This window comes from Grus americana, chromosome 28 (genome assembly GCF_028858705.1).
Source record: "Grus americana isolate bGruAme1 chromosome 28, bGruAme1.mat, whole genome shotgun sequence".
Lineage (NCBI taxonomy): Eukaryota > Metazoa > Chordata > Aves > Gruiformes > Gruidae > Grus > Grus americana.
Genome location: NC_072879.1, coordinates 3,075,693 through 3,102,172, shown reverse-complemented (window position 1 = coordinate 3,102,172; position 26,480 = coordinate 3,075,693). Strand labels below are relative to the sequence as shown.

General features: G+C 55.9%; 4 protein-coding genes across 11 annotated transcripts in view; all 4 read left to right on the top strand.

The window, feature by feature from the left end:
• Positions 1-327: 327 nt before the first annotated feature.
• SGTA (small glutamine rich tetratricopeptide repeat co-chaperone alpha) lies at positions 328-8,797 on the top strand. 2 transcript variants are annotated; one of them, XM_054805659.1, is made up of 11 exons: positions 328-516; positions 1,677-1,780; positions 2,000-2,084; positions 2,714-2,813; positions 3,896-4,000; positions 4,183-4,321; positions 5,138-5,200; positions 5,631-5,668; positions 6,657-6,746; positions 6,967-7,090; positions 7,212-8,797. In XM_054805659.1, exons 1-10 carry the CDS (start codon positions 417-419, stop codon positions 7,079-7,081), a joined length of 939 nt encoding a protein of 312 aa, XP_054661634.1. In that variant the 5' UTR covers positions 328-416; the 3' UTR covers positions 7,082-7,090; positions 7,212-8,797. The 2 variants fall into 2 exon arrangements, with proteins under 2 accessions (XP_054661634.1, XP_054661633.1); XM_054805658.1 differs by having other exon boundaries at positions 331-516; positions 7,411-8,797.
• Positions 8,798-9,929: 1,132 nt separating this feature from the next.
• SLC39A3 (solute carrier family 39 member 3) lies at positions 9,930-14,959 on the top strand. Of its 4 annotated transcripts, none has more exons than XM_054805789.1 (4): positions 9,930-9,974; positions 10,559-10,639; positions 12,797-13,144; positions 13,482-14,959. In XM_054805789.1, the coding sequence occupies exons 3-4, from the start codon at positions 12,938-12,940 to the stop codon at positions 14,214-14,216; spliced, it is 942 nt and encodes a 313-aa protein (XP_054661764.1). In that variant the 5' UTR covers positions 9,930-9,974; positions 10,559-10,639; positions 12,797-12,937; the 3' UTR covers positions 14,217-14,959. The 4 variants fall into 4 exon arrangements, with proteins under 4 accessions (XP_054661764.1, XP_054661763.1, XP_054661765.1 ...); XM_054805788.1 differs by having other exon boundaries at positions 10,485-10,639; XM_054805790.1 differs by lacking the exon at positions 9,930-9,974 and adding an exon at positions 11,351-11,857 and having other exon boundaries at positions 10,127-10,639.
• Positions 14,960-18,218: 3,259 nt separating this feature from the next.
• DIRAS1 (DIRAS family GTPase 1) lies at positions 18,219-22,387 on the top strand. Its single transcript, XM_054805380.1, has 2 exons — positions 18,219-18,430; positions 20,587-22,387. The coding sequence occupies exon 2, from the start codon at positions 20,611-20,613 to the stop codon at positions 21,205-21,207; it is 597 nt and encodes a 198-aa protein (XP_054661355.1). The 5' UTR covers positions 18,219-18,430; positions 20,587-20,610; the 3' UTR covers positions 21,208-22,387.
• Positions 22,388-25,894: 3,507 nt separating this feature from the next.
• GNG7 (G protein subunit gamma 7) overlaps positions 25,895-26,480 on the top strand; it is a 79,155-nt gene continuing 78,569 nt past the window's right edge. For 2 of the 4 annotated variants that reach the window (XM_054805242.1, XM_054805239.1), the window contains exon 1: positions 25,895-26,046. The gene's annotated coding sequence lies outside the window, so the exon portion shown is untranslated. The remainder of the gene's footprint in view (positions 26,047-26,480) is intronic. The other 2 variants (XM_054805243.1, XM_054805240.1) reach the window with 2 other exon arrangements.

Sequence of the window (26,480 nt, the reverse complement as noted above, 5' to 3'; positions counted from 1 at the left end):
CAAATTATACTCTGGAAGCAGAAGACTGTGGGTTTTTAGTGGTGAACTCCTTAGTGCTCAGTTTGGCTAGTTCTGGTCAGTCAGAGATGTTTTGGTAGCCCGAGTGCCTGCAACACCTTTGATGACTTTCCCTTGGCAGGAGACTTGTGGGGCAGGACTGTGCTGTGCAGCTCACGCTGAAGGTGAATTGAGGTCTGGAGAATTCATGTAAAGGGGTCCTGGTTAGAGCAGGGAATTTAATGAAGGCTCTGCAGGCCTTGGCCAGTCCTGAATGACTCTTTTATCCTCCACGTTCATACTGGGGAGAACAGCAGAAAAGCTCTTTGGTTTCTTGTCTATTGAGTCATGTAACTTTTCTCTCTACAGATTTTTTGGAGTTACAAGAAGTCGAAACAAACTTCTCACAGCCTCCCAGAATGGCAGACCAGAAGCGCCTTGCCTACTCCATCATCCAGTTTCTACATGACCAGCTACAGAATGGGGGTTTGTCTCCTGATGCTCAGGAGAGTTTGGAAGGTCGGTGGTTGTATGCGCTTCCCTGTTCGTGTGTCTAGGTCTGTCAGCCCAAGCCATGGGGAAATTTGGACACTGTTATTTTCTTCTGCCTCTTACTTGGCTGGGCTGTCCTAACATCAAACCTTGCTCAAGATTTGAAATGAATTTGCCTTCTTGGGGAGGTATCCAGGGCATTAGGGATGCTGATTGCTTATCTGATTTCTTGGTATCTCTTTTAAAAGCAGATTAGCTTGAGGAAGGGATATATACCTGGGATCAAAAGCCTCCCTGACCCTGAGTTTGCAACTTAGAAGTTTTATCTTAAATGAGATGGAGTCAGGAGGCTTGTAGTGTAAGATGAGACCTTTGTGGCTGTATGGAAGTGTTTTATACCTGCAGAGTGCTTTTCCTGTTCTACTATCAAAATGCTTTTCCACAGCATGCTCTGGAGTATTTATACAGGCTTTTTCAGAGGGCTTCACTGGTAATGAGAGCACAGTGATCTTAAAAGATCCACTTAAGGAGCTTACACTTTAGTGTTTGTGCCACTGAGAGAGCACAGGCATGTCTGCGGAGTGGTGGGTATGTTCCTGGGCAAGGCAGGAGAAGAAGGTGGGAGGAAGGGGTTGGGTGGAAGGAGAGGGTTATTCCTGATCCTTTTGGACTGTAAAATATGACAGGAGAGTCTTGAGCTCTGTTACGTTGCTGGGCTTCCCGTCTGTGCTGGGAACAGCTTCCTGATGAGGTGCCTGATGAGGGAGGAGGTGATCAGTTGGTGTCTGTGCACCTCTGCATGGCCACAGCACAGCTACATCTGGCAAGTGACCACTTTCTGAAACATGCAGATCTTTCCTTGCTCCTTGCCACCTGCAGCTGTGGGAAGGCTAATAAAGCCCTGGGTTGGTTAACTTCGACTCCCAGCACCTGTGCTGGAGTCCCCTGAGGGGGGTGAGAGTTGTGCCTGACTCAATCCAGGAGCTTGGTCTGCAGAGCCAATGTTTGAGGTTTTGGTGAAATTTAAGGGTATGGCCCAAATATCAAGTCTGGTGTGTGCAATTGTGTGATTCAGGGTGGTTTTGTTTTCCTGGTATATTCAACAGTAAGAAATTCAGGTGCTGTGGGAGGAGGTTAAGCATTTAAATGGAGTGGGGAAAGCTAATTACCTGACTCTTCTTGTCCAGTGGCCATCCAGTGCCTGGAGACAGCATTTGGGGTCTCAATGGAAGACCAAGGCCTAGCTGTGTCCCAGACTCTTCCTGAAATATTTGAAGCTGCTGTGGGAAAGGTGAGCGAGTGCCCTAAAATATGTGCTGGGTTTCCATTTAAGCAGCCAATATAATGAGCTCTGCTTGATTTTGGTGCTGATGCTGCCCCCTCAGAGGTGTGTAGGAGTGAAATGTTTTGGGCTTGACAAGCCTTGGAGCTTGACTTGGGAAGGGGAGGGAGGGGGTGTAGTACATCTCGGCAGGAGTCCTTATCGCAGTGTTCTCCCTGTCCTTGTAAGGAGCCTGAACACATCAGAACAAATTCAGAGCCTGTCACCCCCTCTGAAGATGACATAGCTGAAGCTGAAAGACTCAAGACTGAAGGTAACCTCCTCTGGAGCTGGTGTATAATGAGGCTTAGATGATAATGGGGAGGGAGGCTTAATTCAGTCAACACCTGGGGAATGCTCAGAATGGGGGAAAAACAAACAAATGGATCAACCCTTCCATTTCTACTTTTTTCTGCTTCTGCTCCAGGAGTGTGTGTAGGTTGGCATAATTTAGCTGCCACAGATCCTAGACAGACAGCTGGGTCAGCATTTTCTCTTTGCACCCTGAGAAGCCAGCACTGTGTAGAACAGGGCATCCTTCCTGTTGAGCTCTCCTCTGTGTGTTGCCTTTTCTCTCCTGTGCAAGAGAGCAGGATTAGTGCTGAAGTACAGTGGAGAGTTTTGAGCTGATGCAGTGCTGCTTCGGGGAGGCCCCAGGTGTGCTGAGGAGGGGCGACAGCTGAGGGTGCTAAGGGGGCTTACAGGATCAGGCAACCTGGAATTGCTGAGACATGGGTCCTCAGCTTGCTGCTGGACAGGACTCACACTTGCAAGCAGTTTGACCAGCAAAAGTTACAAGCGGTTGGTTTCTCTCTTGTTCTATTTTAAGTAGAACAGATCCAGGCCTGTTGCTTTTGTTTGTCCTCATTTTTCACTTGCTAATGAGCCTTTCTGCCATCTTAGGAAATGAACAAATGAAGGCAGAAAACTTTGAAGCTGCTGTGTCTTTCTATGGGAAGGCAATTGAATTGAATCCATCCAATGCCGTGTATTTCTGCAACAGGTACTGCTTACTTCTTTCTCTGCTCTTGTACACCTGTGGTTTTGTTCTTAGTACTTTTATTTAAGACTCTTGAATGGTCAAAATCCTTTTTTTCAGTTCTGTAGACTGCTTGTTCTGTTGCTTGCTCTTTGTGTGGGTTTTTAAGCTCATAGTGACACACTTCCCTGTGCCTCCTGGCATCTCTGGATAGGATGCAAGTGTGGAAACAAACTCTTAGGCATTTGAGGAGATACAAGGATGCCAAGAAATACTGTCTGCTCTCAAGCAATTAACCCGAAGTGGGATAGAGAGCCCAGACTTGAGAGGCTGTGTTGATAATAAAAACAAAGGAGTGAAATGAGATAAGTTGAAGGCTTGTTATTGAGAGTTCTCTAAGTTGATGTTTGTGAAATTTGGTATGGAAGCAAACTTCCTATTTTTCAGTTCTAAGCAAAACTGTTTGAAAGTTGGTGGGAAGACAATTGTTGAATAAAACAGACTTTGAATCAGGATTTGGTTTTTTATGTGCTTATTGTGAGTACATACATACAGCTGGCTACATGAATAGCATGTTTGCATGTGTGCTGATGATGTGATGAGGTATTTCTTGGAGCAAGGAACTCCAGCTGGTGCTTTTAGCAAAGCTTTGCTGCATGAGGGTCAGTCTCAGGAGGTTTTGGGCAGGTGCCCCTCAGTAAGAGTTGTGAGACTGAGGCTTAAATGAGTGTGTCAGCTTCAAAACCAGTTTTCTGTCTTTTATGTGGAGTGTGTGGGGGGAAATGGATGAAATGGTCGTTATGAATAAGAAATCAAGGGGAAGGGAAGCTGAGAGAGATGGTCTGAGCTAGCAAGTGTGACACTTGCATGCCTCCCTGGAGCCCAGGCTCCTCTTGGAAAGTCCATGAGCAGGAGTAAGAGCCTAGATTGTTTGCAGTAGGAGCAGAATGTGGAGCTGGGTGTTCGGAAACCCTAGATAAGGCCTGGATGTACATAAAGTTTACGCTTGACTTTGCCTTGTACAACAGGGAGGGAACAGGGGTGACCTTGTTGGGCATATTCAAGCTGATAAGTCTTTTCTGTGCATCTTTCTCTGTTCCCTCCAGAGCTGCTGCATACAGTAAACTGGGAAATTATGCTGGAGCAGTGAGAGACTGTGAAAGAGCTATAGCCATTGATCCAAACTACAGCAAAGCTTATGGCAGAATGGGGTAAGAGCAGGGGGTTTTTGAGCCAGAATTTTAATCTTAAAAAGCCTAGTGGCAGTGATGCTACCAGTGGTGTTCTGCCCTGGAGTGCTGTGCAAAAATCCCTCCTGTTTCACCTCTGCTGGGGGTGGAAGACGACTGCAACTCCTTGTCTAACTCTTTTTACTTTATTTCCACTTTAATAGCTTGGCTCTCTCCAGTTTGAATAAACACACAGAAGCTGTCATTTACTACAAAAAAGCCCTGGAGCTGGATCCAGACAATGACACATACAAATCAAACCTTAAAATAGCTGAGCAGAAAATGAAGGAGACTCCTAGTCCAGTAAGTTCTGACACTAATGCTTGTTATATGTGGGTAAGGTTAGGAGGAGGCTTCTTCACTGTAAGTGCTCTCTGGCAGAGCCGTTATGGCCTGGGTTGTGTTTAAAATACAAATTTTGTGTGTGGACAGAGGGGAGATGGTTGAGTCCTGCTGTGAACATTTCCACTAAAATCCAGAGAGGGTAACTTCATAGTCACCTTGGGGTTATTTGAAAGAGCTGGAAAATGAGGCTGATTAGGAGTGTTTAGAAACAGCAATTTTGCCTTAAGCACCTTTCTTAAAGTCACTACTCCTAAAATCTAGGGGTTTTTTAGTGACCTGTTAGCAATACTGAAAGGGCATTTTATGTGGCTTTTTTCTCACAAAGATTTTTTTTTCTTAAGAAAATAAACCTGGAGGTTTCCTAGCTGGAAAGCTGGTGACTGCATTGATGTGCTCCATGCAGGACCATGTTAGTTTATCATTTTGAAGAGGATTTTGATTTTCTAAAGACTTCTCCAGTGCAAAGGTGACCAAGTGGATGTGTTTAACTTGGCAGTTGTAATGGGTTACAGCCATACATGGCTCATGTGGCTCAGCTGGTGAGAGGTGATCAGTAAGTCATGTAATGCAGCCATCTGCCCTTTGACTCCCTGAGCCTAAACTCCCAAGGCTGCCTGACTTTACAGAGAGGGCATGGACAGAGCCTCTTCCTTTTGTCATGGTTTAAGGGCCAAATTCTGGTAACACTGGGAGTAAAGTGTTAATTTTCATTCTCATGTGCATTGGGAAGTGAGAGGATGTCATCATCTGCCTGTGGTTTCTTTATTCTTACAGACCGGAGGTCCAGGAGGATTTGATTTAGCTGGTTTGCTGAACAACCCTGGCTTCATGAGTATGGTAAATGCAGACACAGCCTGCAGCCAGGCTGTATCTGGTCTGAGCGTTGCTCTGTTCAGGGTGAAATGTGTCAGTACCTGGCGTGGGGAGCTCCTCTGTCACTGTAGCAGATTTGTTTTCATTTTATTTCTTGATTTTGGTGTTGCTGTGAGGAAACTGCTTGTATTTCCTTAAGGTCAAATGAAGAGCCAGTGACTTATTCACAGGCTGTTCCTTGCGATGTGCTGAATGTGGAAAGGGTGCCTGTTCTGCATTACCAGTCTTGTCTTGTGTGTTGCACTGTGCTTCTCTTTGCTATTTTTGTCCTGTTGATCTGTTTCCAAGTATTTCTGCTTTCACTTTGTAGTTGAATGGCACAACATCTGCAAATCTACCCAGTTATTTCTGACTAAATAGGGTGTCATTTTTTTTCTCTCCCCTCTTTAAATAGGCATCTAACCTAATGAACAATCCACAAGTACAACAGCTGTAAGTTTGATCCCATCTTGTATTTTCTCTTTGAATCCCTCATTTGAGGCTCTGTGTGTTTGGCATTTGCTGTAGGTCTGAACTGGGGGGAGGGCAGCCTCTAAACCAGTCCGGTTGCCTGAGCTGGTGTGTATTTTGAGTACTCTGGACCGTGCTGAGGAGGGATGTCAGTATGAATGTGTGCAGATGGGAGGCAGGAGAGATCGTGGCACTGGAATTGGGTTTGGGTAGCTTGCGGTTAGTTTGGCTCTGCACGGTATTTGTGTGACCTGGAGACAGGATTTCACAGCTTCATCTTGGTTAGAATGAGAATATTTTGATTCTTTATGCTACTGGGTTATGAGGATCAATTCACAATGTTTGTGATATGCTTAGACAATATAAAGCCATAAAATTAATAAGGCATGTACCTCTGCTGACCATTCTTTCAGAGCACAGGTAGGCGGTGAGTTAGAGACCTTCTGGAGCTCATCCTTTGGTGACCACAGGAGATAATTTGGCTAAAGGGCTGAACGTCAGCCACCATTTCCATTTGCTTCTGCCTGCTCCTTCCACTGCTGTTCTGCACCAGATGCAGCCTGAGGACCTCCAGAGGAAGGGGCTGTGTGCTCTGAGCTGCTCACCATGAGTGAGTCGGTGTTTAGGCTCTCCTGTCTGCATCTCTTTTGATGCAGAGCAAGCAAATGGCTTGCGTGAGGAAGGGCAGCATTTTAATGAAACATAACTCAGGGCTTGCACACAAAAGGGGGAATCTCTAGGAATACAGTAGCTGCCAGTGTTATAAACATTTCTACATATTGCGCAGCTTAATGTTACAGTTACTCTGCCACAGTTAATGTACAGAAAATTGTCACAGAAGATGCCCTTGCAGATAATTTCATAATCTGTGTGGGAGCGTATTCCCATTACGCTGATGCTCCCCTCCCAGTGTAAACCAAACAATTTCTGTGTTGTTTTTCCTGCTCTGAGCCATGACTTATTTCCACAGCATGTCCGGGATGATTTCTGGTGGCCACAATGCCATGGGAGCAGCGGGCACCAGCCCCTCCACGAATGATCTCGCCAGCCTCATACAAGCGTGAGTAGGGAGCTGTGTGTTTCCCATTGCCTCAGTCAGGAAATGGATGTTTTTTCTGACCAGAAGTGAAACTTTAATTTAACAGTTGAGGAAGGCTTCAGTGTTGGGTGAAGTACTGCCTCTTCTGGTGATGTGAACTACTTGTTAGAGTTTTGACAGTCGGCTGTAAAGAATTTGTGTGTGTGTGAGTGCTAAGAGGATGTTGCTTGTTCTCCTTCAGGGGCCAGCAGTTTGCTCAGCAGATGCAGCAGCAGAATCCTGAACTAATAGAGCAGCTACGAAGCCAGATTAGGAGTCGAACTCCAAGTGCCAGTAATGAAGATCAGCAGGAATGAGCACTCCAGGTGAGGCTGTAGCTGGGAGTGCTGCTGTACTGTGGCCAGCTGAGTGGGGATTTATGTATTTGGCTGCAATATCTGGTTTGTGCCTTAATTTACCAATTTGGTGTGTCTTCCCCCTGTACAGACTGGGTTCTCTATATCAGTACTGCTAGTACTGTGCCTCAGATGCAAGGCTCAGCCCTGAGGAGTGATGAATAAGAACTTCCCTCACACATTGTCACTGACAAATGAGTTTCATCATCTAGCATTCACAGTGGTTAAAGGGATGCTTTATTTTCATAAAAAATTGAATTTGCAAATGTCTTGTCTTCCTGTCTCTGCAGCGCAGTCCGTGGGAACTATGTTCTTTGCTTTAAAAACTGGAAGCCATGTGCGCATTGCCATTTCTTGAGTTGGAAGTGTCCAAGAGGGGGAAAAAAATAATGGAAAAACAAAATACTTTATATGACCTGCATGTTAAAGACAGATTCATGCTTTCTCTTCTTAGTCTTTGTCCCTGCTCCTCCCCCTCAGCCTTTCCATTAGTCTTTGTTTCTTCTGGAAGATCCAGCAAGCTGAACACAAACCAGCATCAACAGTCTTTCTAAAGAAACTCAGAAAATTAACTACACTGTTACATTTCTATGTTATTTGCTACATGGGAATTTTTTAACCCGTTTTTGAAGAACGATGCACTCTTCACTACAGGATGTCTTCACTTTCCTGCCCACGTGCCACTTCAAAGAAGTGTTCAAGTCCTACCTAACCCCTGTCCTGCCCCGTTTAATCTTCCTGCCAGTTACGAGACTGTTGTGTTTGAACACTCTGGAGATCCTGGGATCTTCTTGCCTCCAGAACAGGGTTTCTGTCAATTAGATTCAGTGTGTTTCTCATTCAGGTCTGTAGCAACATTGCCAGTGTTGTTAATCCATGGGAGTTTGGTGGTCACCTCTCAAAGGTTAGTGTAAATGTGTCAGAGTTGGGACTGGCCAGTGCGACTACTTTAGCGAGCGTTTCCTTGTATGCTTCTTGGGGTTCTTTCCCAGTCCTGACAAAATTTGTCTAGTGTTTAGTAATTATGGCTGTGTTGTCAGAATGATCCAATCTGTGAACTAGTCAGGTGGACATTAAGAAAGATATGATGTTTTTGGTGTTAAAAGGATTTTTCTTCTGTTTTTTTAATCTTTTATGCATGTGAGTAATCAGCCTGGTTGACTGTGCTAATGGTAGGAATAGAGGGCGTCTGAGTATAGAGCAGAAGGAATAAAAATGCTGCTTAGTCAGAAATCAAGTGGCTGCTGGCTCAACAATGGTGAGGAGTGATTATACCTCAGCATATAGTGTGTGAGACCAAGGGGAAAAAGCTCCTGTAGACAACTCGAGTGACCTGCAGCTTTCCACCCCTCTAGAGTTTACCCTTGGGTGAACAGAAAGCTCTGGCAAATTCCCCTAGAAGTTGAGGCCAGAGATTTTTATATCGACCTCAGAATTGGTGTTTTTTTTTTTAAATTAGTTACTTGGTTGTGGTGAGGAAGGCGTGTTTGTGGCCAACTGCTGGGCAAAAAGCATCTGGTCTGAGGGTGTGAGATGCAAAATGCCCTTTCAGGAGACCTGGTGGTGTGAGTGAGCAGGTATATCTGAAGATTAATATCAAGGAAAAAGATTTGTAAATGCTCCATAAAGTAATATGTGGTTAATGTAACTTGTGAAGAATAAAATACTTGGACACTTTCTTTGTTATCCCTCTTGCCCAGACGACTGAAGCAAAACCCTCAGGGTTGTGTCAGGCTGCGGTGCCTGTGTTCAGCACTGACCGCGGAGACTTGTGCAGGGTCAGAGCTCTGCTGCCTCGGGGACCCTCAGTGACCAGCAAAACCTGCGGGTGGCTTTTGTCTGCTTCTCCCAGGTTTTTGTTAAATGCTGCTCCTGTGTATTTCTGCAGCACAGAAGTAGCAAATCTTTCTTTCCATTTCTGCTCCCTTTAAGTTCTCTCCAGCTGGTTTTTGTAACCTAATAAAAGGAGAAATTTCAGACTGTGGGACAGTGTGGGAAGAAAAAGTTCAAGAATTGTGCCAAAGGAGGGAACTGCAGGGATTTTTTTCCTCCCTTTTCAGATTATTTCAGTACTGTTTCCTTTCCTTACCCTGCTGTAGATCCATTTCCTTATCTCTCTCAATGGTTTCCTTTTTATACCCATGCCTTCAAGGTGGAAGTGCTCCTGCCCTTGTAAGGCTGTGGCTGGTCCTTGATGGAGGAGGAAAAATCAGCTGGGTTTCGGTGGTTTTGCTGAAAGCGGGTGCTGGAGGCAGAGTGTGTTTCCTTCCATACTGCCACATCTAACTCCTCAGGGGAGCATGCTGACAGCAAAAAAAACCCCGATTTATCTTTTTTTTTTTTTTAGGTTCACTTTGGTCCCCAGGCCCTTCTGCAGCTACTGCTTTGTGCTATTTTAACCGAATTTACCTGTTTCTTTAGCTAAAAGCAGCTGAAACTCTTCAGGAACAGGGACCGTAGCAGTGGAGGATGCTTTTCCTTGGCTGGGGCTCTCCTCTGCCGGTTTACCCAACCTCGGGCTGACCCCGGGCGGCTCCGTCCCGGCCCGCTCAGCACCGGCCGCCCCGGACAGCTCTGCGGGGCTGAGAGCTGCCCGGAACCCGCCGCCGCCGTCCCCGTTTTCCGCGGGCGCTACTTGGCGGCGCCCCGTTAACGCCGAGGCGGGCGCTGAGGAGAGGTTCCCGGCAGGGCGTGGGAGGCCTGACGGGCGGCCCTCGCGACCAATGGACAGCTCATTTTTCCGCCGCGGCCAATGGGAGGGTGTCGTGGGCGGGCGCTGTTTCGGGGGTTGTCTGGACGGGGGGGGGGGGGGGGAGCGGGAGTCGGCGCGTGAGTGGAGGGGGCCGTTGCCGGGGTAACCGGGGTGGTGGTTGGGGTGCGGGGGGGGCCGGGAGCCCTTTCGTGAGGTGATGGCGGGGCTGGGAGGGTGGGGGATTTGGGGTGCGGGGGTGTCAGGGCCCCACGGGAGAGCGGGGCTCTGGGGCGGGAGGGCTCAGGCCGGGCCCCGCTCCCCGCGGTGAGGGACACCCCACTTCCCGAGTGAAGCCGGCCCTGGCCCCCACTCCCAGCGGCCTTTGTAGCCCCCCCCCTTCCCATTTCTGCACGCTTTTGGGGTGCTCAAGCAGGTTTAGGCCTGGCCTAGGAGGAGCCCCCCACCCAGCACCCCTTTCCTCAGTGACCGGAGCGATTTCAAGTGCCTTCAGATATTGGGAGGCACTGGGACAAGGGCAGCTCGGGGGGGAATCCAGCCTAGTTTCAGCACCGTGCTGTCTTCAGTGCATTGGGGGCATCATCTATATGTTTTTAACAGAAAACCTGAGATTTAAAGGATTGTGCTAAAGGAAACACTTTCTTTCTTCCACAGTGACTATTTATTAGATAAAGCGGACAGTCCTCTAAGCCAAGCAGTACCTGTCCTGAGTTAATTCTTTGTTACAGAAGTTTTCAGGCTGATGAAATAACCCAGACACTGGTGGCACCGGCTCCTGAGCGCTGGGCTGTTGGGAAGAGCAACACAAGGTATTTCTTGTACTTACAGCTTGGTTTGTCACTAAGCTGCTTTCTGCCCCAGGTCAGGGGGCACTGCAGGATGGCTGTTCCACCTGCTGTCAGGAGCTTGAGGCTTTATGCTCTGCTGGGGGCTGTTGCTGGGTTAAAAAAAAGTAAAAGAAAACCAAAAAACTTTAGGTCAGGGGACTTCTGACTTTCTGAATGGAAGCTAGGTATTGTTCCAGAGGAGGTGTGGATTCTGGAAAAGGGGGTTTTTTCCTTCTCTCCTCTGTCCTGGGAGCTCTCTGCCTGCCTAACTGAGCCGGTGTGGGTGGTGCCTCTGCACTCAGCAGGTGCAGTCGCAAGCTGTCGTGATCTGTGATCCCAAGGCATTGTTGCTAACATCGTTTTCCGAGCGAGTTCATTTGAGAAGCTTGGCATAACAACACCTCATCACCGTGTGAGGTGAAATCCTTGTCATTCTGTTGACGCTGAAACCGCAGCACGTGCTTTACGCAGGCAGTGTGACTTGTTAGCCATGTCAATACAGCGCTGATGAGCATTGGCAGTTCTGGAGTCAACATCTCTGGAGGGGGAGCCTTGCTCGTCAGCCGCAGCGACAAGCTGTCTGCTGCGGAAGCTCTGTCAACATACCCTGAGATTTCAGGGTCTGGACTTGTTCAGACCTGGCTCGTCTGCTGGGTTCACCAGGGAGTGAGTCAATTGGTGTCATCCGAGCAGGGTTGTTTTCTAACGAGTGTCGCTTCCCATGGATACCTGACTGAGAACCAGAGCTGCCGCAGATGGCCTGACCGCCGTCACCCCTCTCCGTTCGCTCCTGCTCGAACTGCAAACTTGGAAAGAGGGTTTGAACTCCTGTACCAAGTATAGAGTAATTCAGTCTCCACTTTGCTTTTAATGAAAGCACCATTTATGCAGCCCGCTGCGCAGAAACTGTGATAGTGATTAATACTGTCAGCCCTCAAGGGAGACTTTAGCCTCGGGAATCTTTTGTATTAAAATTAATTTGCTGCTCCAGCAAGCAGGTATCCAATTATTTACCTTGTCCATCAGGGGTGTGGGTGTCAGCGTGGCTGGAAGTGTTTGGTGTTAGTTCATTACCCCGATACATGCTGCAGCATCTTGTCAGTGCTCAAGGCTGGCTGGCAGCCCTTACCTGGGTGACCTGGAAGAGAACTCTCTCAAGGTGCCACTGAGTTGACTTCACAAGTCAATCCAGTGCAGGTGGTAAGTGAAATCCTCTGGGGTGCTGGCTGTGCTGCTGCAAGAACGAGCAGCAGTAGAGGGACCTGTTCATGTTTATGTATATTTAGAAATAGATTTAACGTTGTTTTGTACAGTGACTTTAGGAAAACAAGTTTCACTGCCACTGCAGGTAACCTGAATGGAAACACTTTTATATTTCAAATTAAGTCCATTCTCGTGACCTAGGCAACCCAAATCTTGCATTTTTCTCTTGTATGAAACAACCTCTGCCTCCTCTTTTGTTACACCCTATGGACAATAAAGAGCCTTGCAGTGAATTTCTCTGTAGGGTTTCCCTTTAGAGACATGCATATCGATTGGCAGTTGAAACTTCCACTGACTCCTGGGACAGAGCAAACCACCAACTGTATGGGCTGTGACCCACCCTAGTGAGATGGTGACAGTGGCTCAGGAAACCAAGCAGGAATGAATCTGATAGTCTTGTTTCAAGGGCAGTACAAAAAAACCCCCTGTCTGAATGTTGAAGGGAGATCTTTAAGTTCATCTCTGGGTGACAAACGCCACCAGCTCAAGTCCATATTCTTTTCTCATGGTTAAAAACCAAAGCTTTGATCCTTTGATTGAACTTGGGTGGATCTTATTGCAAGATCAAGTGGTTTGTGTCTGTCACTGTGTAGGTGTTTCAAATAGAGCCTCTAAAACCAGGCCATGCCAGTTCTGTGTGGCCAGTACAACTCTTACCAGGTTAAGTTACTGGTTGCTGCAGTTAAATTTTCTCTTCTCTGCTGTTCCTCTACCCCATTGGTGCGAGGTGCTGTCACTGTCACCTCCACCCATTGCCTCTGGGGAGCCAAGGCAATTGCTATACAGAGAGTGGCATGCACTGGGGGATGCAAGGTGCTGTTCTACGCAGTGTATGCTTATATGGGAAAATCTCCCTTGTTTTACTCCTGTCCACAGCTACAGAGCCCAGGAGCGCCTTTCCCTTGAGGCCTGTCTGCGCTGTCATGTGCTGATGTGCCTGCTCTAACAGCAGCTGAGGGACCTCCACCAGCTGCTGTCCACAGGGTCCTTGGCGGGGAGCCTTCCCCAGGAGGGACGATGAAGATCGTGGTCGCCAAAGTGCTGTGTCTGCTGGGCATCTGTGTCCTCATGCTGGCTGGGTCCCTCCTCCCTGTCAAGATAATTGAGGCTGATTACGAGAAAGCTCATCGCTCCAAGAAGGTCCTTGCCCTCTGCAATTCTTTTGGAGGAGGAGTCTTCCTGGCCACCTGCTTCAATGCCTTGCTGCCTGCCGTGAGAGAAAAGGTAATGAATTAATGAACCTGTGCCACTGAGTCTGTTAGGGACCTCTGTCCGGGGGGACTACCCTCCCTTCTCCTGCCCTGCAGGAGCCCAGGCCACTGGACCTGGAGTGTGAGGCTCAAAGCTCCTGCCATTTAGTGTGTGTTTAAAACACTTTGACAGCTGCAAACCTTCCATGGGAAGGCAAATAGGTTCCCTGTCTCTTATATTGAGGCCTGTTTACGAGGGTATTAAAGCATCACAGATCAATTTAGTGTCCATTTAGAGTTGTGTGAACACAATAGGAATGTTTCCCTTTAGAGGGACAAAGGTGAGTTGTGGGTTGTTTGCTTGGTTCCAGCTCGATGAAGTTCTCAAGCAAGGGAATGTGACCATGGACTACCCAGTGGCCGAGACCATCATGATGGTCGGCTTCTTTGTGACGGTCTTTGTGGAGCAGCTCATCTTGACCTTCCAGAAGGAAAAGCCGTCCTTCATTGACTTAGAGACCTTCAATGCTGGTTCAGATGTTGGGAGCGACTCCGAATACGAGAGTCCCTTCATCGCATCTTCCCGAGGACGCATGTTGTACAGTGAACACGGTCACCACTCCCACGGCCTGAACATCCAGGAGCTCTCCTGCTCCAGTCCCTTACGGCTCATCGGGCTGGTCTTTGCTTTATGTACACACTCCATCTTTGAGGGACTGGCCCTGGGTTTGCAGGAGGAAGGTGGCAAAGTCATGAGCTTGTTCCTGGGAGTTGCCGTTCATGAGACGCTGGTAGCAGTGGCGTTGGGCATCAGCATGGCCAAGACCTCATTGCCGCTGAAGGATGCCGTGAAGATAGCTGTGACAGTGAGCTTGATGATCCCTCTGGGCATTAGCATTGGGATGGGGATTGAGAGCACCCAAAATGCAGCCAGCAACATCACTTCCCTGCTCCTGCAAGGCATTGCAGGGGGCACTTTCTTGTTCATCACCTTCTTTGAGATCCTTGTGAAGGAGTTAGAAGACAAGAACGACCGTCTCTTGAAGGTTCTCTTCCTGGTGCTGGGCTACACGGCTCTGGCTGGTCTGCTGGTCTTCAAGTGGTGAGCATGGGAGCGACGGGAAGCAAACCTCAGCTCCTTCCCTTGCAAACAGCACTGGAGATGAGCTCCTCTTCAGCCAAGGGGGACACTGAAGCTCAATGGCTGAGTGAAACATCATGGTCCAGGTGGTATTTCTGTATTGACCTGAAGAAGGAGAATTTCTTCCTGTGTGCTCAGAGGGAGATAAAAATGAGTGTCCCAGTGTAGGTGTCACAAGGTATTGTCCCTGCTGTTGGATCTGCGGGTCTAGCAGCTTGTGCAGAGATTCCTCGACACATAAAGAATCTGGTTCTAAGGCTGCCTTCAAAGAGCTTGTCCAGCATGTGGTTTCCTGTCAACCTGCACAGCCAGCCCCCTCACACCCATTGCAGAAACTGTGGCTGAGAGTCTGCCCCCTTCGCTCTCAGGCTCTGAGGTGAGAAACAACAGGAATAAAGTCCAAAAGCAGGTGGGATCACGGATTGCACAGCTGCGCTAAGCTGCTTTTGCTAGCTTAGTTTTGAGCAAAACCTGCTTGCAATAGCTGCCAAAAATAACATCCCTTCTGGGGCCGCTGGTGTGCCTGGTGCCACAGCTCCCCTGAGCAGAGCTTCCACTTTAACCCACGAATGGGTCTGGAAGCTTCTGATTCTTGGAATGATTAATGGAAGGAATGAGGCCAGGTCCTGCTCCGATGCATGTCATCCATATGTTGAACATTCCCTGAAGAAAGCCTCTAACAGCACATTAATATATTGTTCGAAAATCCTCCTGTCCTTGTCTGAAGGCCCTTCCCCAGCCCTCGCAGAGCCTGGGATCTGTTAGTTTGTAAGAACCGGGCAGCAGCAATTTCCAGCATTAATATTTTAGGGTAAGTGCTTGTGTTTAAATGGTCTGCAGCAAAATGGGCTCAGCAGTCACCATCAAACCCCTCTTCAGGGCTGCTCCTGGAGCCTCTGCTCTTGCTGTTGCAGGCTCACGTGGCTGTACTGCGTTACAGAGGCTTTGCAGGGTGTCTTGTCAGTGTTTTCAAAGGAGAGAAATCTTTTCCGTGGGGGTTTATATGAGGTTGTGGAAGGGCTGATGAGAGGCGCTTGCAACTGGAACTGCGCACGAGCAGATCTCTCTGTGTCTCCGGAGCATGTCCCCCAGGGAAGCTCAGCCTGCTGCGGATCCCATCATGATCCTTTGGATTTGCCCTCCTAGGCGAGGAGCTTGGATCAGAGGCTGGAACCTGCCCTCCCCCGCTCCCTCCTGCAGCTCTAACGCAGGAGAGCGGCTCCCGTAACGCAGCCCCACTCCTTGCTGGCCTCTCGTGGGGGATGCATTTTAATTAGATGTAGCCTTTGCCTCTGCAGCAGCTTCTGCAGGCAGAGCAGAGCTTTTGGAAGTGCTGATGGAATTATAATGATGTAGAGCGGGCTTAGCTGTGGTGCAGTCCCTGTTAGCGGGAAGAAGGATGGGTGAGACTGTGAAGCAGCATCTTGGAGCCAGTGGTTGGCACAGCTACAGCATATGGAGGCTGATGAGGATCATCTGACAGTTCCTCCTGCTCCTTATTTTAATTGCTGCAACGTACCAAAGTCAATTAATCTTGCTTTGAAAAACCTGGACTGGAAGGGGGGAGGGAGGGAGAGTTATTTTAGGCCTCAGATGACACAAATGAGCAGGGCCTGATGAGAATGTAATTTGCCTCGATGTGGTAAACCTCTGTGTGTTATTTGGCTTCTCACAGGCAGCTCATGCAGGGCAGCATGGATCCCATCGGGTGTTTCTCCGTGCTGGCAGTTGTCCCAGGCAGGTGGGATGAGAGGGGTGAGGTGTGATGCTGGCTTAGGGAGCACAGCGCCAGCTGTCCTGCTGGGTTCCTGCCTCTGTGTTCTGCAGCTAACGCTTTTCTTGTAGGCTTTTTTTTCCCCTGTATCTGGGCAAAGGCAAGTATCTCCTTCACTGTATGGGTGAAGGCAGGGCCCCGAGGTCATGGTGTGTCCTAGCACCCTGTTCCCCTGTCTCAGCTTCCTCCTACCTGGCCCCATCTGCCATCCAGGGGCTGATGTGCTAAAGCCAAGATGAGTTGTTGATACAAGGAGTTTGTTGTTGGTTTTTTTTTTTTTTTTTTTTTTTAACCAAAAGAGCAGAAGGGCTCTGCAGCCTCCATCTTACACCTTTCTTCTGCTGGAGTGTGGGAGCAGGGGGAAATGGTGAAGCACTGTGAGCTGCTGAGCTGTCCCCCCTCTCTGAGGGTGCTCCCCTGTGCCAGGGGATTTGTTACCTGTGTGCAGCAGAGCAGGGGCTCCTGGGCTGGTTTAGGAGAGGAGAAGGATGAGCCTCATTTGCTGCTCCCAATAAAGGCCCTAGCCTTCTCCCCTTTGTGTCACTTGTTTATTTGGAGTCCCCTGTTGCGCTGCTGGCTGCTCGGGGCCGGACTGTGCACCAAACACGCATGGGAGCCCCCTGGGGATGCAAACCCCGCTGGGGGGACCGTGTGGGCGGCAGTGTGGGCTGCAGGCCAGACTCCCACGGAGCTGCGCCGAGCTCAGAGGCGGAGCGTGGGGGTAGGACCCTCTGGTTCCCCCCCTCTCCACCCCTCAACGCCCTCGGCACTGCTGTGATTCAAGCCTGCGTGTGCAGCCGGCAGCGTCCCCGTTGCGTAAGGCTTGGCGGGGAGCTGGGGACTGAATGAAACGGAGGAGGAGCCGCAGCTAAAATGATCAAGGAAACTCATTCATTTCCTCTAACGAGTAGTATCCGTCCAGCTAATAACGCGGCGGGGAGGCCGGCAGGGTGGTTTTCACCAGGAGGGGGCTGCGGCTGCTCACTGTCACGATCCTGGGTCCTGTCCCCGCGGGGGAAGGCTGGTGTACCCCTACGGGGCCACGGCCCCCCGCCCCCGCTGGGCCCGGCAGCGCTTCTCAATGGGATGTGTGTTGACAGCCGCGTGGGTGCCGCCGTGGCCCCGCTCCTCCACTGGCAGCTATTAATAGCAGCTGCGGATTTTAATTGCTGCTGCTCAGGGGTGGGGCGTGAGTCACACAGCCCGGCTTGGCAGCCCCTCCGCCGAGCCGACAGACCCCGGCCTTGAAGAGGACCTTTGAATTCCCGGGGCCGTGGTCACCTCCAGCTCCAGCCCCTCATCCCCCGAGCCGGCCTTCCCCCAGCAGCAGAGCCCCACGGCTCCCGGGGGCTGTGCTTCGGCTGCGGGACCCCCAGAGCAGGAGCCAGTCTCCCTGGGGATGACCAGCCCTTGAGCCTGTGCCACTGAGCTGCTCAGGCCCCAGTCCTACCCCATGGCACCCTGAGTGCCACTCCAGGGCCCCCAGCGTGTCGCCTCGCAGCAGGACTGTGGCCCGGGTGCTGCTGGCAGGAGCAGCTCTGCCCCCAGCCAGGGCCCTCAGGGGTTTGGGGGCTCCTGACCCCGCTTTGCCACAGCACTCAGGGAGGGGACGCAGCGGTTGGTGACAGACACCCCATGGTGCCACCGGTGGCAATGCAGGCAGCTGTGTCCACAAAGCCCGACCCCACTGCCTGGGCACCCCCAACTGCCACAGGGGCAACAACCCCCTGCCGCTGCCTGCACCCTGCCAGCGCGGGGTGTCAGCCTCTGTCTGTCCTGTCTGTGTGTCCTCGTGTCCCCTGTCACCATCTGTGAGTCTCTGTCCTTGGCTCTGCATTCCTGTCTGTGCATCCCTGTTCCTCTTCATATGTGTCTGCGTCCCCACCTGTGCCCGTGTCCACAAGCGCTCTATGTGCATGTGTCCAGTGCCTGTCCGCGTGTCCCCATCCCCGTCTGTCCCCATCCCTTTCCGTGCATCCCCATCCCCAGTATCTCTGTCTGTCCCCATCCCTGCCCGTGGGTCCCCATCCCCCTGTGTCCCCATCCCTCTCCGTGCATCCCCATCCCGCCTGTCCCTGTCCGTCTGTCCCCGTCCCGCCTGTCCCCGCGGCCGCCCGCTCCCGGAGCCGCTCGGGGCTGGGCCCGGGGGTCCGGCAGCCCCGGGCGGGGCGGGCGCGGCGGGCGGGGCCGGCGGCGGGGCGGGATCGGCTCTGCGGCGGCCGCACCGCACCGAGCCGTGCCGAGCCGGCCCCACAGCGCCGAGCCGTGCCGGGCCGAGCCCCTCCGCGCCGAGCCGAGCCGCGCCGGGCGGACCGGAGCCTCCGCGCCGGGACCGCCCCGGGCCGGGCCATGCGCTGAGGCCGTCGCGCAGCCCGCAGCCAAGGGCGGATCCCGGGCAGGACACGGTGAGGCGGCGGGCACCGCAATGCGACCGGCGCGGCGGGGGAGCCGGGGAAGCGGGGAACGGGGTAGCCGCTACCGGCGCCGGGGACCGGGGGATGCCCCCGGCAAGGGCAGGGCACGGCTGGGGAGCGGGACCGGGACCCCGGCCCGGGGCGGTGGTACCCCGGTCCCTGCCTGCCATCCTGCCCCTTCTCCTGCCCCCAGCTCCATCCTGCCCCAGCCCCTCTGTCCCTCCACCCTGCCCCGCCCCTGCCCCCCATCCCCACCCGCCTGAGGGTCCGAGTGGGAGGATGCTGGGGGGGGTGCAGAGCCCCCCCGGCAGGATCAGGCCCGTGCCGTGCCCCCGGCTGGCCGGTAGCCCCATCCCGGGAGCCGAGGGGAGGCTGCAGTCCGGACCCGCGGGCACAGGGGGCTCTTTGGGGGTGTGGAGGGGCTGCAGTCTGGACCCGCGGGCACAGGGGGCTCTTTGGGGGTGTGGGGGGGCTGCTGGGCACAGGCCATGGGGCCTTTGGGCACCCCTGGGTGCTGTGAAGGCCCATCCAGCCCAGCACCCCATGCCGTGGCGGTGAGGCCAGGGGCACTTTCAGCTGCACCATGGGCAGGTGGGACGAGCAGGACCATCGCCAGCCCCGGCAGAGGTTTGGTGTTGCCACGGCCCCTGCTCCATCCCTGGCCCCCGTGTGCCAGCGACGTTTCCGACGTGGTGGGGTCCAAGGGGCAGTTTTTTGGCCCTGTGCCCAGGGACCCCACCATGGGATGGGCTCCTTGGGTGCCTGAGGCCATGGTGATGGGCTTCTTCCCCAGCTCCCATCCCCTAATTCACTGGCTCTCCAGGCATCAGCCCCCGCCCTGGTGTTTAGGGATGTGCTGGGGTATCAGGGCGGGATCCGGCCCCACGGGTGCTGCGGGCTGGGGATGCAGCGGCCATAGGCAGGGGCTGGTTCCCCCGGAGGTGCCCGGGGCTGAGGGAGCTGCGGTACCTGGGATGGCCGCCAGCACAGGGCTTTGCCGTCCCCCCGTTCCAGGCCTGTTGATCCCTGAATTGAGGTGGAGGGTGGCGGGAGCGGAGCCAGCTGGGGACAGACCTGGCCCCCCCCAGTGCCTGCCTGAAGCAATGCCCAGGGGCCCCCTCCCTCCCCTCCCACCCCACTCCTCACCTGTGGCATGTGCCTGTCCCACGGCAGGTTTAATGGCCCTGAGGCTCCGTGATGCTCCTGCGTGCACCAGGGACACCTCATGGTCCTGCACTGCAGGAGGGAAACTGAGGCAGGGCTTGGCCGAGGTGATGCTCAGCCTAGGGCTCAGCATCAGCGGCTCTTTGTGCCCCCTTATTTCACACCCTGGGGCTGCATTGTTCAGGGGGGCACAAACAGGGACCCTGCCCAGACTCGTGCATCCCCTGCAAGCGGACACTGAAGTTTGGCAGCGCAAGGGATGGCCATGGGGGTCTCTGAGCCTGCAGGCCACAAGCCCATGGCCATGCCATGCTCCCCACCAGTGCCCACGTGTCTCTGCTCCCCGCTGCATCCCCAGGGTGGGAGCAGAGCAGAGGGATGGCACAGGGCGGCACAGCATGGAGTAGGGCAGGGTGGCAGGGCACTGGGCAGCGTGGCAGGCACCGAGGTCTGTGCGTGAAATGGCACCTCCGTACTTGGCAGCCACCGCAGCTGTGTGTGGGAGAGCCAGAGGAGCCAGTTGGGGGCTCTGGGTGCCACCAGGTCCTTGCTGGGCTGGCGGCTGCCCCACAGGGCTGCTCCTGCTGCCCGGGGGCTCCACGGGTCCTGCGGGTGCCTGGCATCCCCCCCCCCCCCCCGCACGCTGCCCCGGCAGCCTTGGCCACAGCTGCTGTGCCGGTGGCCGCAGCTCAGCCATATGGCCACAACAGGCAGCTGGTAAAAATAGCAAATGCTGCTGCACCCCAGGCGGGCGGCGAGCGCCGTCCTGCCCCGGCTGCCCAGCAAGGGCATCTCAAGGGCACGGGGGGGCTGGCACCCCCCAGTTGCATTGGCCTGGTTGCAGCAGGGGGGGCTGCATCTCAAAGGGGGCTGTGAGCCGGGGGAGAGGGGCTGTCCCACTGCCCCCGCAGAGCAGTGCTGGGGGGTCCATCCCGAAGCCCTGGCTCCCAGCATGACACCTCCCTCTGCCCTCTCCCTTGCAGCGGCAGCAGTATCTCTGGGGCAAGATGCCAGAGCAAAGCAACGACTACCGGGTGGTGGTGTTCGGTGCCGGCGGCGTGGGCAAGAGCTCGCTGGTGCTGCGCTTTGTGAAGGGGACCTTCCGGGACACCTACATCCCCACCATCGAGGACACCTACCGCCAGGTCATCAGCTGTGACAAGAGCGTCTGCACCCTGCAGATCACCGACACCACAGGCAGCCACCAGTTCCCAGCCATGCAGCGCCTCTCCATCTCCAAGGGCCATGCCTTCATCCTGGTCTTCTCTGTCACCAGCAAGCAGTCCCTGGAGGAGCTGAAGCCCATCTACCAGCAGATCGTGCAGATCAAGGGCAGCGTGGAGAGCATCCCCATCATGCTGGTGGGCAACAAGTGTGACGAGACCCAGCGGGAGGTGGAGAGCAGGGAGGGGGAGGCCGTGGCCAAGGAGTGGAAATGCGCCTTCATGGAGACCTCAGCCAAGATGAACTACAACGTCAAGGAGCTCTTCCAGGAGCTGCTGAACCTGGAGAAGAGGAGGAACGTCAGCCTCACCATCGACGGGAAGCGCTCCAGCAAGCAGAAGAGGACAGACAAAATCAAGGGGAAGTGCAGCATCATGTAGAGCCCCGGACTGGCCCGCACCCCCACCCTGGTCCTCCCCTCTCCCCGCCCATGACTGGACATGGCATTGCAGCGGAGCTGTCCCCTTGTCCTCCGTGCCATCACTGTGACTGTGTGGGGACGCCACAGCGCACTGGCGGCGTGGGCTGCGCTCGCCCCAGGTCTGGGGGTGAAGACAGGGTGTCCTGCTGAGCTGAGGGATGCTCGACCGCCCCACGCCCGGCACAGCAGGACCGGGGACACGCAGCCGGGCACCACCGGGGAGCACTCCCACACACTCTGCAGCACAAGTGGTGGCACTGGCCGGTCCCCGTCCCAGTCCCCATCCCCTCCCCAGTGGGGGAGCCCACATTTGTCCTTGTGGGTGGGAAGGACAGTGCGATCTGGGGGTGTCGTTGTCACCCTTGGGGACAACCACACGCGTCCCAGGCCCTCCCCGCACCCTGGTCCCCATGCCATAGCGCTCTGCTCCTGCAGGCAGAGACCTGGGGTGGGAGCAGCCCCTGCATGGTGCCTGCCACCCCCAAGCCCCCAGCCCCGTCCCGGTACCATGGCCCCCCCCAAGCCCCCAGCCCCGTCCCGGTGCTGCAGCCCGGAGCCGCCAGCCCAAGCACAAAGCATCGGGTCCAAGGGAGGTCCTGACCCAGCACAATCCTGGTGAGCTCCAGCGGGAGACCCCTGGCCCCCCCACTGCCCCCTTCCCTCGCAGGATGAGCCCCGCGGCCCAGCTGGGCTGTGATGCCACGGTGATGGGCGCTGCCACAGCCTGCTGCAGTGCCCCACCAGTGGTCAGCGTCCCCCCCACGCTTGCAGAGTCCCTGCTGCGGGGTGACCTGGCCCCACACCCTGGGGACCCCTGACCCCCCCCCAGCTCTGCTGCAGCCCTGCTTGTTCCCCCGTGGCTGGAGCGGGGTCCCCATGCTGCCACCAGCCCCTCGTCCCAGCGGGGTTTGTCCCCGCGCTCTGGCCCCGTTCACCCTTCACCGGGGCCCCGAGGGGATATCCCCAAGGGGGTGTCCCCGAGGGGGTGTCCCCAGGCAGGCTGGGTCCCCCCCGCTGTGCCCAGCTCCCCTCATCCCCGGCTTTTTACACCACCACCCGAGCGCCCAGGGGACAAGGTGACGTTACGATGTAGCCTTTATTCTAGAAATAGTCTTCCTTCAATAAAGAGATGAGAAACGCTCCTGCATCCCCGCAGAGCAGTACCAGAGGGGCTCAGGACTACACAGAGGAGGGGCCACGGCTCGGCCCAAAGGGGTGAAAGGAGGAATAGGGGTGCATGCATGTGCATGTGCGTGCATGCATGTGCAGGTGTGTGCATGCATGTGCAGGTGTGTGTATGCATGTGCATGTCTGTGCATGCATGACTGTGCAGGCACAGGTGCGTGCACACAGTGCATATGCAAGCATGCACAAGCATGCATGTACAAGCATCTGCGCCAATGCACATGCACATCCCGTGTGCACACACGTGCCATGCCATGTGCACACGTGTGTGTCTGCGTGCCCGTGCGCCCCGATAGCCCCCCCACCACTGGTGGGTGCCCCTCGCTGCCCGTGCAGGCTGGTGTCCCCATGGGGAGAGGGTGGGAGCGCGGTGTGTGCGTCATCATGCCTGTTGCCATGGAAACCATCTGCTCCCTGGGCGCGGGAGCCGCGTGGGCACGTGGGCATAGGCGGGGGGGCAGCAGGGGGAGCAGGGCTGCTGCGGGCTGCAAGGGCCTTGGCAAGGGCACGACTCTGCGGGGATGGTCACAGCTCCGTGGGGATGTCATGGCTCCATGGGGACATTGTGGCTCTGCAGGGACAGTCATGGCTCTGCAGAGATGGCCACAGCTCCGTGGTGACGGCCACAGGTCCCTGGGGACAGTCACGGCTCTGTGGGGATGGTCACGGCTCTGCTGGAATGGTCACAGCTCCGTGGGGATGCTTAGAGCTCCATGGGGACAGTCACAGCTCCGTGGGGATGTCACAGCTCCTTGGCACCAGCCATGGGAACCGCTCCTGTCCCCTTGTCCTGCCTGTAGGCTGGGGGCAGCCAGGACCTTCGGTGGGTACCGGGGCCAAAGGGTGGGACACAGGGGCATGGGGATGCTTGGTGCCGGTCCCCACCTGCCGTGACCCCCAGGACCCCCAGGGGCTGCAGAGAGCCAGGCAAGGCTGGGGGGGGGGGTCACAGGTATTTTTTGGGGGGGGGAGGTGGCCCCCCCCGGGCACTGTCACACCAAAACTCAGGTCTCCTGCGCCAAGACACACCCAGCATTTACAGCGGCTCTGCAACGCTCAGCTGGGGGATGGAAAATCTCTGCCCCCCCCATTCCTGGGTCTCCTGTCCCCCCTTTCTGCCTCGCCCTTCTGTCCCCCCACCCTGGCTGGTGCAGGTGGGGACCCATGCCAGTCAAGTCACCCTGGAGCAGGAGAGATTCTTCGGGGACCACGGTCCTGCTGCAGCATGGGGTGTCCCTTGGGATGCTCCAAGGGTTGGCTGTCCTTCAGGACGCCCCTTGGGATCCTCTTGCTCTCAGAGGCCACTTGCTCCTGGGTGGCTCTGGCCACTGCAGCCCCCTGTGCCCAAGCCTGGCACCCAGCAGCCATCAGACCACCCAGGCCAGGGGCACCCTGAGCCCCCTGAAAATGTGGGGCAGTGGTGCAGGATCGAGATGGACGATACTTGCAGGGCACCTGGTGCTCCCCCCAGGCCTGGGGTTTTAAACAAGCCATTCCTGAGCGTTAATTAGCGAGTGGTGGGATGAGCCACAGTGCAGCTGTTTCCCATCGCTCCCCCAGCCGATGAGCAGCCGTCGCTGCAGCCTGCGGCCGTAAAAATGCTTAAAAGCACAAATCCAGCGTTTGGGACCCAAACCAGCTCCTGGCACCATGCGTCACACCAGGACCACATTGTCCCTCATGTCCCCCCCAGGGAGGGCGGTGGTGGGAGGCTCCCAGCAGCGCTCGTGGCCCTTGTACCCCCCCAGATGCCGTCCCAAAGCTGGGGGGTTCCCCTTGTGCCCAGTGCAGCCCCATCTGCAGTCAAAGCAGCTTACAACACCACGGGCGAGGACATATGGGAGCAAACTGGATTAGGGGAAAAATCAGCCTTCTTCCCACTAACAGGATTAGTGGGTTTTCAGCCCAAGCTCGGCACAGCCACCGGCAGGGGCTGGCATGCATCTGGCAGCAGGGCCAGGTCCCCCCCGGGGTGGAGGAGCCAGCGGGGACAGCCCAGACCCAGCATTTCTCCATCTCAATTCATGCTGGGATTGGAGCTGCAACTGGTGCATACTGGCATGGCCCTGCTGCAGGCCGGCATAGCACTGGGATGTGCTGGGAAGTGCTGCTGGGGAGCGATGGCTGCAGCCCCTCCTGCCCCAGGGATGTGGCCCCATCCCCCCATGGTGACTCCTGTAGGGGGGGGAACACACGGGGCCCTTCTCGCCCTGCTGGCACCGCAGCTGGGAGCCAGGCACCACCGGGACCCGGCCAGCCGCGCTCGCCCTGTGCCAGTGGCAGCTGGAGAAATCAAAGCCTTGATTCACGGCCATGCCGGGCCGGCGAGTGTGATTTCCTGCTCCCCTGGCATCGCCAGTGTGACTCCCACCCGCTGCTGATTCATCCCCCTGGATTTTCCCCTCTGCACAGGGAGAGCGGCTCCACCGGGGCCCGGGGCGGGGGGAGACTGAGGCCACGGCCCCCCAGCATGCGGGACATCCCGTCCCAGTGTAAGCTAGAGTGGTCTCAGGGCTGCTGCACCCAGGGCTGGAGCATCAGGGGACCCAGGGGGCACAGTGGGGTGGAGAGCTCTGCCCAGGGGCACGGGGCTGTCCTCTCGCCCCCACCCCACAGGCTGCTGGGCACTGCAGCCCCAGGCTGGAAAGGCTCTGCTCATGGGGCTTGGGGTGCCCCCAGTCCCGCAGCAGGATCGTGGAGGGGGTTTCTAGACCGGCCAGAGGCTCTGCCCCTCCCGCCCAGTGCTGCGAAGGGAAGGGGAGGGTTACAGCAACGGGTGACTCAGAGCGAGAGGGAGCAGGAGGGACCCGCGGTGCCCTGCGGCCTTTCCTCTGCCTGGTGGCCAGGGACCTGCGGCCACCCAGCTGTTGGGGGTCCCGGGTGGGTGCGGGAGACTGGTGCTGCGGGGGACACAGAGACACGGTCCCATGCTGGGCTCAGCCCCAGCAGCACCGTGACACTGCACATGCCATATCACCCCCCCGGCCTGTTGCAGCCCCGTTGGGGACAGTGGGCAGTGCAGCACCCCGATTTTTCAAGGGTGCCCTGAGGCATCCCCGAGGTCTCCTGGGGGCACGACCGGGCTGCACCGGGGGCCGCGGGGGGGGGGGGGGGGGGGGGGTGAGCAGACCGGGGGGTGAATCCGGGGGGGGAGGGGGCGTCCCGCTGCCCCGGGACTGCGGCGGGTCCCGGTGCCTCGCGCCCCGGACGCCACGCGCCGCCACAGCGCACTCTCTCCCCGCGGCGACCCGTTCATAAATATTAACGATATATTTACATACGACCGCCCCTTTCCCCGCCCCCGCGCTGATTGGCTGCTACCTCCGCCGCTCCGCAGCCGGTTCCGCCCTTTCACCGCCCTCCGTCCGCGCCACCGTCGCAACCGAACCTGGTGGCCGCACCCAGCCCCGCCTCCCCACCGGGCCGCCTCCCGTGCGCCTCTCGGCCCCATCACCCATTGGCGGGCGGCGCTGCCAATCGGGCGGCGGGGCGGGGTCAGATGTGCCCGCGCCCGGCCGGGGCTGGGTAGCAGGGTGCGTTGCGCGGTGGCGCTGGTGTCTGAGGCGGCGGCTCCGCTCCTCCGCCCCTCGGTGCCCCGGCCCCGCCGAGACCGGTGAGGAGCCGCCTGCGCCGCGGGGACTTGGGGTGGGGGGGTGGCCGCCGGCGAGCGGGTGGGGACGGCCGGAGTAGGCCGCGGCCTGGCGGAACCCCCTGCCCGGCCCTGCCCGGCCCTGCCCGGGGCCCCTCGCGGCCCGCTGCGGCCCGGGCGGCGGGGCTCGGTGGAGCTGGCGGGGCTGGCCGGGGAGCGCCCGGGGTGGGGGGGTCGTGTGGGGGCCCTGGGCAGGGCGAGGGGGGGCGGTGGGGCCGAGGGGGGGCGACGGGGCTGGGGGTGAGGGCCCTGGGGGGCTGCGGGGGCAGAGTTGGGGTGAGTGGGCCGCAGGGCAGGGGTCAGAGGTGGGAGGTGGGGGTGCTGGGGCCCTGAGGGCTTGGGGCTGGCACTGAGGGGTGCCTGGGCAGGTGGAAGGTGGTGCTTGCTCTGGGGAGGGT

Bases quoted from the DNA above. Each gene is read 5' to 3' on its own strand.
- SGTA (XM_054805659.1), top strand. From the start codon at position 417: ATGGCAGACCAGAAGCGCCTTGCCTACTCCATCATCCAGTTTCTACAT. The intron at 517-1,676 runs GTCGGTGGTTGT...CTTCTTGTCCAG, and splicing joins TGCTCAGGAGAGTTTGGAAG to TGGCCATCCAGTGCCTGGAG. The intron at 2,814-3,895 runs GTACTGCTTACT...TGTTCCCTCCAG, and splicing joins GCCGTGTATTTCTGCAACAG to AGCTGCTGCATACAGTAAAC.
- SLC39A3 (XM_054805789.1), top strand. From the start codon at position 12,938: ATGAAGATCGTGGTCGCCAAAGTGCTGTGTCTGCTGGGCATCTGTGTC. The intron at 13,145-13,481 runs GTAATGAATTAA...GCTTGGTTCCAG, and splicing joins TGCCTGCCGTGAGAGAAAAG to CTCGATGAAGTTCTCAAGCA.
- DIRAS1 (XM_054805380.1), top strand. From the start codon at position 20,611: ATGCCAGAGCAAAGCAACGACTACCGGGTGGTGGTGTTCGGTGCCGGC.